Source organism: Lathyrus oleraceus, chromosome 4 (genome assembly GCF_024323335.1).
Source record: "Lathyrus oleraceus cultivar Zhongwan6 chromosome 4, CAAS_Psat_ZW6_1.0, whole genome shotgun sequence".
Lineage (NCBI taxonomy): Eukaryota > Viridiplantae > Streptophyta > Magnoliopsida > Fabales > Fabaceae > Lathyrus > Lathyrus oleraceus.
This window is the reverse complement of record NC_066582.1, coordinates 437,836,687-437,847,695: the sequence shown is the minus strand read 5'-3', so window position 1 is coordinate 437,847,695 and position 11,009 is coordinate 437,836,687. Positions and strand designations below refer to the sequence as shown.

General features: G+C 35.8%; 1 protein-coding gene and 1 non-coding gene across 2 annotated transcripts; one reads left to right on the top strand and one right to left on the bottom strand.

The window, feature by feature from the left end:
* Nucleotides 1-7,383: 7,383 nt before the first annotated feature.
* LOC127135181 (UPF0187 protein At3g61320, chloroplastic) lies at nt 7,384-10,497 on the top strand. Its single transcript, XM_051061962.1, has 4 exons — nt 7,384-8,168; nt 8,919-9,086; nt 9,303-9,509; nt 9,965-10,497. Exons 1-4 carry the CDS (start codon nt 7,485-7,487, stop codon nt 10,139-10,141), a joined length of 1,236 nt encoding a protein of 411 aa, XP_050917919.1. The 5' UTR covers nt 7,384-7,484; the 3' UTR covers nt 10,142-10,497.
* A 438-nt stretch (nt 10,498-10,935) lies between these two features.
* Nucleotides 10,936-11,009, bottom strand: TRNAV-CAC (transfer RNA valine (anticodon CAC)). The gene has a single exon. It is a non-coding gene; the product is annotated as a tRNA-Val (tRNA).

Here is an 11,009-nt window from a genome sequence, read left to right as displayed (position 1 = left end):
TACCCCGCTACAGAAAAGTGGCGACTCTGCTGGGGAACAAACATCCTAGTGGGTTTTGCCTACTTTTCATATTTGTTGTATTGTATTGTATATTTTTTTGTGTGACATATTTTTGTGCAATTTGGGATTACTGTATTGTATGTAATGATTGATTTGCTTGAATATTAATTCCTTGTATGCTTGGTGATCTTTGTGAGATGAGTTCTATACCCGAACTCGAGTACACTTAGGATAGGAGAATGGCATAGCCTTGTCGACTTGTGTGGAGTTATTCCTTAGCAAGTTGACTTGCAAGCCCATTCACTTGGTGGAGGTCATGTTGGGATCAATAATGTCACACAAGTAAGTTGTGGTTAGACATTACTCTTTCCAATATAGACCTTAGAAGCCAAGGACCTTAGTATACCAAGCCCATCTTGGCCTATTCTTAGGATGTAGTGCGAAAGTCGTTCAAGTGTAAGATTTGATACGATTGTTACACGATACTACACTCATAAGAGTCTCTCTTGAGAATATTTTCGGAATACGAGTTGTCGTTTCTCCGATAATATCCAAAAGATGGGATGATGACTATGGGAACCTTTTGTAGAACATGTTTGGCAGGTTTAAACCTAGTACACTCCTTTTGGGTGGTTCTTAACCTAAACTCCATGCTCGTGACTTAAAACAAACCCTTGATTCATGGTTGATCCGTTCAGGTATCCTTAATATCAATGGATCTTGGGTGTTGATAAGGTGTAAACCATAATCCACCAAAATGGATGGTTGATATTAAGGATAACACGATCCATCCCATGACCTTTGTCTGGTGTGCTTTGCTTGATCTTTGAGTGTGATTGTTGCATTCATGCACCCATTTGCATTCATATCAAAATAATAAGAAAATTTTCAAGGAACATTTGCAAAATTTTCCACATGGAAAGACAAAGAAGGAATACAAAGAAGTACAGTTTCAGACAACCAGATTTGAAAGAGTTAAGGAATCTGACATCCTATGTATTAGATCCTTTGGGTTTCAAAGCTCGTTTTGGGAAGCTTCTTCCTCTTCTGACTACTCAGGTGGATGAAGGATTGATGAGTGTATTGGTGCAGTTTTATGATCCCTTGTACCGTTGCTTCACGTTTCCAGATTTCCAGCTTTTGCCTACCCTTGAGGAGTATGCTTACCTTGTGGGTATACCTATTCTAGACCAGTTGACCGTTCAGTGGCTTGGAGAGTATTCCCACTTCTCAAGAGATAGCTGACATGTTACACATAGATGAATCTCTGGTTGGTGCTCATATGACTACCAAAGGTGGAATTCAAGGTCTCCCTTCTGAGTTCCTCATTGCTTAAGCTACTATATATGGGAAGGCCATGAGTGAGGATGCCTTTGAAGCCATATTTGTACTTCTCATCTATGGATTGATATTGTTCCCCAACATCGACAGGTTTGTGGATGTGAACGCTATTAGGATCTTCTCTACTCTTAATCCCGTTCCGACTCTGTTGGGCGATACCTATTTCTCTTTGCATATGAGGAATGCAAAGGGTGGTGGCGCCATTGTGTGTTGTTTGCCTCTGTTGTATAAGTGGTTTATTTCTCACTTACCTTAGACGGTCGCTTTCAAGGAGAACAAGGAATGTCTACGGTGGTCCACGAGACTTATGTCTCTCACTAATGATGATATATCTTGGTATAACCGTGTGTATGATGGTGTGCAGATTATTGACTCTTGTGGCGAATTCTCCAATGTACCTCTTCTTGGTACATGTGGTGGGATTAACTACAATCCTGTTTTGGCACGTCGGCAGCTTGGGTTCCCCTTAAAGGATAAACCCAATAACATTCTGTTAGAGGGTGTATTCTTTCAGGATGGTAAAGATCCCCAAGGCTTGAAAGCTAGGATGGTCCGCGCTTGGCGCAAGATTCATAGGAAAGGAAGGAAAGAGCTGGGTCCTAAGAATTGCATCGCTTTGGAGCCTTACACTGTTTAGGTTAGGAAGAGGGCGTCTGAGTATCTCATACCTCCAAACCCTGAAGAGAGCTCATCTGCACAGAATCACCTCTGCCTCATGTAAACCCTAAGATTGTTTTGTAAACCTCACGGGTACAACTCAATTTCAATCGATCCTCCCCAATCAGGTATGCCCTATTTCCACTACTTTATACTTTCAACCTGAAATTTTTTGATACCCTTTTAATGAATGTGTTTGACAAGAGGTTTAGGCCTCCTACCCTTGGTTGCTTTTTGTGAGCTTTTTTGTGAATTTTAATGGCATGATTCATGTGGTTACATTTTGATTTGGGGGCAACTCTTGATTACCCTATCTTGTTTCTCTAACCTGTTTGTTGAGTTTTTTTTTGTGAGGGCTCACATGACTCTTGCAGAGATGGCCTGGTGTTTCACTTTATTTGTGGGATACCACCTGGAGGTTTATTCCGATTACCTGTGCTTAATGGCTTGAGATATTTGTTTGTGACTGCTTATTCCAAAGGATGGGAGCTACTTGGATCATCAATATGATCTCAAGAGGGAAACTCCTAATGTGGTTTTATTTTCTTTTCCCTTATCTCTTGTATGTTTAGGAATTTAACCCTTTTTTTTTCTCCCCATTCTAACCCAAGCCAAAACTTTTTGTGCAAACAATAACTTTTGTTTTCAACATTAGAAACCTAAGCCTTATGCTTTTGATTTTCAAACTTATTTTTCATAACACTTATTTTGAATTGAACCTTTTAATCCACTTTAACCATATTTTTGTAAATACTTTTAATTGGTAAATATAACCCATTCAAATACTTTTTGTGGTTTCAATGGCCACCTTCTTAATCAAACCTTTTTTTTATAACCATTAGCTATTAGGTTTGAGTTATCCTCGAGGTAGATATAATACTCACCTTTATCCTTAGTGATGGACAATGAGTATTCCATGCTTATTATAGGGTTAACCCCTCACTAGCATGTTAAAGCTATCCTCACATGGTGGATTTGTGGTTTTAGGTTGAGTTTTCTCCCTTTGATAACAAAAGACCTTAATGTTTTTGGACCAATCAATTCACCAACTTTTTTTTGAATTTTTTTACCCCGAACTACGAGGTTTTGATCCTAATCTTTTTTTAAGATGGTACGTAGGCAATGGGTTCATCCATTCAAACACAAAATGTAAATAAATCTGTATATTCTTTTCTCATCCCTTCAATCATGTTTGCACAAATAAATTTTCACAAAAAAAAACAACAACCTTACAACAAATGTGAAAAGGGCTCCCTAGGAGTACCTAGGATGCTTTGGGTGCCTAACACCTTCCCATTGCATAACCAACCCCCTTACCCAGATCTCTGACATTTTTACTAGTTTTTGATTCGATAAAACTTTTAGATTTTTGTTCGCTTTCTAACCATTCCTTTGGATAAATAGAAGTGCGGTGGCGACTCGACTTGTATGATTTACCTTGGATTTAGTCAATATCTCTAATGGTAACGAATACCGCGCTACACAAGGCTTCCTGCAAACTCTCCCAGAACCTCGATGAGAACCTTAGATCTCCATCCGAAATAATACTTGAAGGAATACCATGCAACTTGACTATCTGCCTAATATGAATCTCAGCTAACCTCTACACTGGATAAATGATCTTTATCAGAAGGAAATGAGTCGATTTAGTCAGCCTATCCACCACAACCCAAATCAAATCACTTCCTTTAGAAGTCTTAGGAAAACCTGTCAGAAAATCCATAGAAATGCTATTCCACTCCCACTTTGGAATACTCAACGGTTGCATTAATCCATACGACTTATGATGTTCGATCTTTGAATTGTGGCAAGTCAAACAAGAATACACAAACTCTTATGTGATTTTTTTATCCATAATGCACGAACTTTTCTTGATACAGGAAAATAGAATATTAGAAGAAAGGTAACCTAAACTGGGACAAATGACTCAAAGAAAAGCAATGTTAACTCTTTAAGAACTGTATGCTAGCATGCAAAAGAAAGTAGACTCTATCAAACATGTCAAATCACTCGCACATAATATAATAGTAATACATAATGAATCGGTTCAAGCCAAAGTAGGACAATTAGTAAAAAGATCTCATCCCGATGTTACAATATCAGAGTTACTATTTGGAAATAAAACATATAACGAACTTAAGGTTCAGCGAACATGAAAATAAACAAATTCAACTTGAAGAGGTCATATACACCATCCCCCATAAGTAATCATCCAACATCGTTCCTCAGACTCAACCTGAGAATCTTCTGCATAGGTTCACATATATAACAACATAGAAACAAATAAGGGGTGAGAATAAATTCTATAAATTAAATGCGTAATAATAGCAAATATAGTATACAACATACATTTACAAGTTATACACAAACAACACGATGACACAATGTCAAATCATCTCCTCTACTCCCATGCATGTAGTACCATCATTGAATTCAGAGTTAATTTTACTAAAATCCTAAAACACTGGACAAAAGTTCTAAACACCGGACCGAAGTCCTAACACCAGACCGGAGTCCTAACATCGAACCAAAGTCTTAACCTAACTCCGAAATACATGATGCATGATGCTACAAACAAATGCAACCTCTACCTGAACCCCCAACATCAATATTAAACACCTCCAATTAAGAATAACACTAGTTCTTATAAACCTAAACAAAAATCAATATTAAACACCATCGTTTAAGGCTACCATCGGTTCTTGCGAACCTAATAACATCGCCAATTAGGCTAAAACACGGGCTCTTATGAACCTAAACAAGACCAACATTGTTTCTTATCAAACCTCAAGGTATTAAAATAGTCACTCGCAACACACCCTGACATCGTATCAACACCAGACTTGTATCCTAACTTTAACCAATTAACTCATATACACATTATCAATATGTACACCATTATATCATATCAACACCAGACTTACGTCATAACCTTAACAACTAACTCATATACATATCAAGATATTTGACTAAAGTCCTAAACATTGACAACTTGAATCGCATAAACCTTTATCAAGACATAACTCATATACCATATCATCCATAACTTAGGTTACACATGTATTCATTGAAACACTAGAGTTGCGTTCCCAATATTACGTCACTTACTCAATTAATCTTTTCCTACATCATTCATCCTATAAACATCATAAGGAAATAATTATATTCACTACATAATTTACATATTTAAACTTACTGGGACATTACCTATGCGTTAGCTTTCCAACACTTCAAACTGTGCCTCAATCAAAGTTACGAAACTCAAGTTATGATGAAAATAAGATCTGAACAAAATCTGCCTCTTCTGATTTGAATCATGGTATTTTTATGACTCAAATCAAATCAGTCAGAAGTATTTTCTGCTAAAATTTGACCTCTGATTCAAATCATGTTGAAACCCTGATTTGAGTCAAACCGGGAAGAAGCATTTTCTGCTAAATTTTGACCTCTGATTTGAATCATGTTGAAACCTTGATTCAAATCAAAATAGGATGAAGCATTTTCTTCTAAATTTTTCACATAAATTTCACTCCTAAACCCAATTTCTTCAACCTAGACCTATCCCAATCCAGTTTTGGACATGAACCATCATACATAATCATTTTTATTTATATACAATATGCAACTTATAAGACTGCAATTATCATTATCATCAACCATCACCAACAATTTACATCAATTTGACAACATTACTAAATCAAGACTGACATCCAATTTTCAATATCAATCACATGTATTTCAAAACAACACTAACATAACAATTACCCACTAATTTCACAACATAATCATGGCATCACATAACGATATACATGATTCACAATCATGAAAGTTATGTACAAACTCTTAGCACACTAACGATATACGCGCACACTCACACGCACACACACACGTACACGCACACGCACACACACACGCACACGCACGAACACACGCACGCACACACACACACACACGCACACGCACACGCACACGCACACGCACACGCACACGCACACACGCACACACACACACCCATAAACACACACCCACACGCGCACACACACACACACACACACACACACACACATATACAGACAGACAGACACACACACACACACACAGATACACAAACGTGCACGCACGCACGCACGCACACACACGCACACACACACGCACGCGCACACACACACACACGCATGCACACACGCACGCACACACACACACATGCAAGCACACACACACACACACACGCACACACACACACACACTTATTTATTTATTTCAACTAACCCTTTTAATTTTTCCAAATATCTCTTTTAACACCCTCTATATTATTAATTTTCTTTACTAACACATAATTTCTTAACTAACCTTAACCCTTTATTTTATTAATTATTATTATTAACTCCATATTCCATTAATTAATTATTACCTTCGTTTTTCCAGTATTTTAATTATCTCTACACCAATATCACTACATCTATATTATCATTATTTTCTAAATAATAACACATTAATAATCACATCAAACACAAAAAATCGAATAAAAACTCTAATTTATAAATTCAGGGTCGACAGTCGAGGCCAATGCGACAAGCCCCCACCTTGCTACACCTAGGAAAGGGCTTGGTTGTTCTGGACCAACCATATCGACTCGATCAACCACCATGAAGGAACCACAATCCTTCCAGAATCTTCTCAGCACACGAGAACCATTATACTAGTGAACACAAGAGATCCAAGTTTCAGGTGGATACATAAACTCTTTACAATTCACTCCTAATTAATTACAAGCTAGTTATTTCCTCTTTATTTTATATATATATATATATATATATATATATATATATATATATATATATATATATATATATATATATATATATATATATATATATAAAATGAAGACGTTAATTCACATACTAAAGTTCAAATTCAATTTCAATTCACTATTTTCCCTCACACTCTGACTTGAACATTTGAGTGTTTATCTTGTAGATAAATCTCTCTCCACCGCATCAGAAGTCGCAATCCGTCATTATCTCCTATCATTACTCTATTTCTGCTTTCAGAACGAAACACCTTTCTTCATTAAATTTCTCAAACAAATTATTTTTTTTATTCAATTAGTAAAATATTATATTTAGTTAATTTTTTTTATATTCTAAATTTGTAAGACCTTACCAACTACTAGTAATATTTTAAAAATAAATTTATATCACTAGATATTTTATTTTTTGATTTAGAAATATACCCTTTTTTTTTTCTTCTTCATTTACCATGATTTCTAAAAATCATGTATTTATTTTAAAAAAATTGCAAGGCATATCTGAAACGTGTAAAAACATGCTTCACTCACAAACAATTATCATGTGTTTCAAAATATTCTCTCCAAAAAAATAAATAAATAACTCATCCACCACACCAACCAATTTTTAACCAACTCACACTCTCTTCTTCACCATTAACTTCCTAAACATTCTCATGCTTTCTTCATCCTCAACTCAATGTACCATCCCAATAACCAACTCAAACCAACCTCTATAACAAACCTAACTTCCCAATTCACCCCAAAATGCCCCTATCAACTAACCCTCCTTCCCTTTCTCCCATCTTCCAAACCCTTCAAACTCCAAACCCTAACATGTTCCTCCTCCCCTTCACCCTCACCAATCAAAACCCTAATCTCAATCCTCCGCACAATCCCCGATTGGGCAGACCAAACCCAAGAACGTGGAATGCAGAAGAATCGATCTCTTTACAATCACAGTGACTGGGTTCAACACCGAAGCTCACTCCGTCACGTTCGTCACTTTTTCTCTAGTCTCTCATCACGTGTCGTTCTCTCTCTTGTTCCTCCTGTTCTCTTTTTCACTTCCTTCGCCGCGGTTGTTGCCACTTATAACTCTGCCGTGTACTTCCAATTATTGCCGGAGTTTTTTCCTGTGTTTAGAGCTTCTTCGCTTCCTTATCAGCTTACCGCCCCCGCGCTTGCGCTGTTGCTTGTGTTTCGTACGGAGGCTTCTTATAGTAGATTTGTTGAAGGGAAGAAGGCTTGGACTTCGGTTATTGCTGCTGCTCATGATTTTGCGAGGCTTGTTATGGCCGTTGTTGATAGTAGTACTCAATCTGAGTACACACTCAAGAATGGGCTTTTGAATTATATCATTGCTTTTCCTCTTGTTCTCAAGGTTTTCATTCTCAAACTCTTTCTCTCTTTTTTCTTTTTAAGTGTGGTAAAAAGTAAAAACTTAGTCTTGTAACCTAGAAGCTAAGTGTGTGTTTGGATTGGCGGTGGACATAATTGATTTTGGTAGAATTGGGTTCAGCATAATTGATTTATATTTGGATACATTTATGTAAACTTGAAGAACAAATTTCAGTGTAAAAATCAAGTTTAAATTCAGAAACTACAAATTTTGGAGACAGAATCAATTCTACTTTAGAAGAACCAAACACTTCAAAATCACTCCAGAATCAATTTTACACCTCTAAAATTGGTTTAGGTTCTTCCAAAAGCCAAACCAAACATGCTATTAATTCAATTTGGGTGTAAGTTATGCATTGTTGGATTGTTAGTTATTTGAGGTGAAGATAGTTCAATGCTTCTTGGGTTGTAACTTAAGTTGAGACTAGGTTTCATGTTTGTTAGGTTTCCCCTTTTTTCCTCAATGATATAGTGAAGGGTGTTTGCAATTGCAAGGTTTTGTTCGAGTTGGTTAGAGTAAGATTTTTAGATTGGTAGTTGTAGTTGACGATGGGTGAATCACCATTTTAGTCGGACTAGTTAATGTTTGTTGGATTTCCTTTTTTTTCCCTATCTTCCAATTATATAGTGAAGGGTGTAAATAAGGTTTTGTTCGAGTTGTTTAGAGTAACTTTTTTGGGTTGGTAGTTGAAGTTCATGGGTGAAACTCACCATTTGAATAATTTGAATGCAGTGTTATGTGTTGTATGGTTCAGACATTGAGAGTGATCTTCAACATTTGCTAGAAGTAGATGATATAGCATTGATCATGAAATCGAATCATCGACCTCGCTGTGTTATTGAGTTTATATCGCAAAGTATTCGGCTACTAAAACTGGAGGATTCTAGAAGAAATATCCTGGTAAGCACACTTGTTGAAATTGTTGCATTTTAGTACAAAACTACATATTGAATTTAGATAACATGTTTCCAAAAATAACAATTTGATTGCTTAAAGTGTAAATACATGTGTTTCCTTGGTAATTAGGTGAAAAAGTGTTGGATACAAATCTTTTGATATAAAAATTCATGCAATTTATAATTTGTTTGCAAAACATTTTCCCTAATTGTGGTACAGGAATCAAAGATCACTTGTTTCCATGAAGGAATTGGCTTATGTGAACAGCTTAAGGGTATTCCCATTCCGTTATCATATACTCGCTTGACTTCAAGGTTTCTTGTCCTATGGCATCTGACTCTACCCATCATACTTTGGGATGATTGTCATTGGATTGTGGTTCCTGCTACCTTTATCAGTGCTGCCTCTTTGTTCTGCATTGAAGAAGTATGTCCCTCACCTTATCTCAGTCCTGGACTATTTAAATATTTCAAATTTTGATGTTCTAGAATCTGTGGTACTTTTACCTAGTAGTTAACTGAACCAGGAGCTTTAGGCTATTACACATTTATCAATGTTGTTTTTAATTCAGTTTAGGTAGCTCGGTTGGCGAGGTAAGGGACACTAAAGAAGTTTTAGAATAAGGTCTAGGGTTCAAACTCTTGAAACTAGCATAATCAGCAACATACAACATTTGCTTATAAAAAAGAAACAAAATATTAAGCTGTGTAATTCATTAGGTGATAAATCTAAGTTGACAAACAAATGGTGAAAGCTAACCGTAAAAACATAGTTGCTATTATGAATCATACAAAAGTGATTGATTGATGGATTCTTAAAATGCAACTCCAATTTCTGGATAGAAGAAAGCTAATCGAAAAATGTGAAAATGATTGTTGTAGGTTGGAGTTCTTATTGAGGATCCATTTCCAATGCTAGCACTTAATGATCTCTGCCAAAAGGCCCAGAATGACATCCAAGAAGCAATTGCAACAGAAAGTGTGATTCATGCGCACCTTGCTGCAAAGCAAAACCACCACTCTAAAGAACATTCGCCAAATGGCCGGCCTAACTCCTAAATGGAAGAGAATTTTGCTATGAACATTTTCTTCAACTTTTGCTTATGAGGTGATTAATTGTGGTTTGGAATTTATCATATAAGTAATCATGATAGTTGTGCTACACTTGCACCAGCTTGACAATTTCTTAGGGAAATTGCCTCAGTTAAATCAATAGTGCTTTAGGAGTATATTCTGCTAATGTAGTGAGTTTGTATATATATCATAAAACCATAATCATGTAAATATAAAATCTGGGTGTACTCTACATCAATTTGTACCTGGTGCAGTTGTTATGGATCTATAATCTTTTGATTTTTTAGTTAAAATTGTTCGACTATATGATGTAATTGTGAATCAATGACCATTTTTTTTTCCATTTTTTTATCTTCTTTGCACATCTCTTCTACATCTTCATCAACACCTTCATCATCTTCATAATAAAAAATCTGTAAATTTAAATTAAAAAAATCATATTACAAGTGAAAATTTGTTTCTTTTTTACCGTTCAGTCATCTAAAATGACAGTGACAAATTGAAACTATTTAAAAGTAAAACTGGAGACTAATTTTGTAAATTGACTAAAATAAGGATCAAAACTATATAATTTAATTAAAATTTAAACAAAAAGGATAGATAAATAGGTATGCAATAACCGATGAAAGTAAACAATCTCATGCTTAATTCTTATTTTATTTCTTTTGACAAAACTATAGCTTAATTAGTTACGTCTTCACTGTTTACTTAACGATATATAATTATTCTAGCCAATGGTTAAAAATAATTATAGTACATGAAAAAGTTAAAAAAAAGAATGTCTGAGCCCGGGTTCGAACCGGGGACCTCTAGTGTGTGAGACTAGCGTGATAACCGACTACACCACCCAGAC

What these genes read in the sequence shown, in the direction of transcription:
- LOC127135181 (XM_051061962.1), top strand. Translation starts at nt 7,485, where the DNA reads ATGTACCATCCCAATAACCAACTCAAACCAACCTCTATAACAAACCTA. An exon ending in ATTCTAGAAGAAATATCCTG is followed by an intron (nt 9,087 to 9,302) that starts GTAAGCACACTT and finishes ATTGTGGTACAG; the next exon opens with GAATCAAAGATCACTTGTTT. An exon ending in CTTTGTTCTGCATTGAAGAA is followed by an intron (nt 9,510 to 9,964) that starts GTATGTCCCTCA and finishes TGATTGTTGTAG; the next exon opens with GTTGGAGTTCTTATTGAGGA.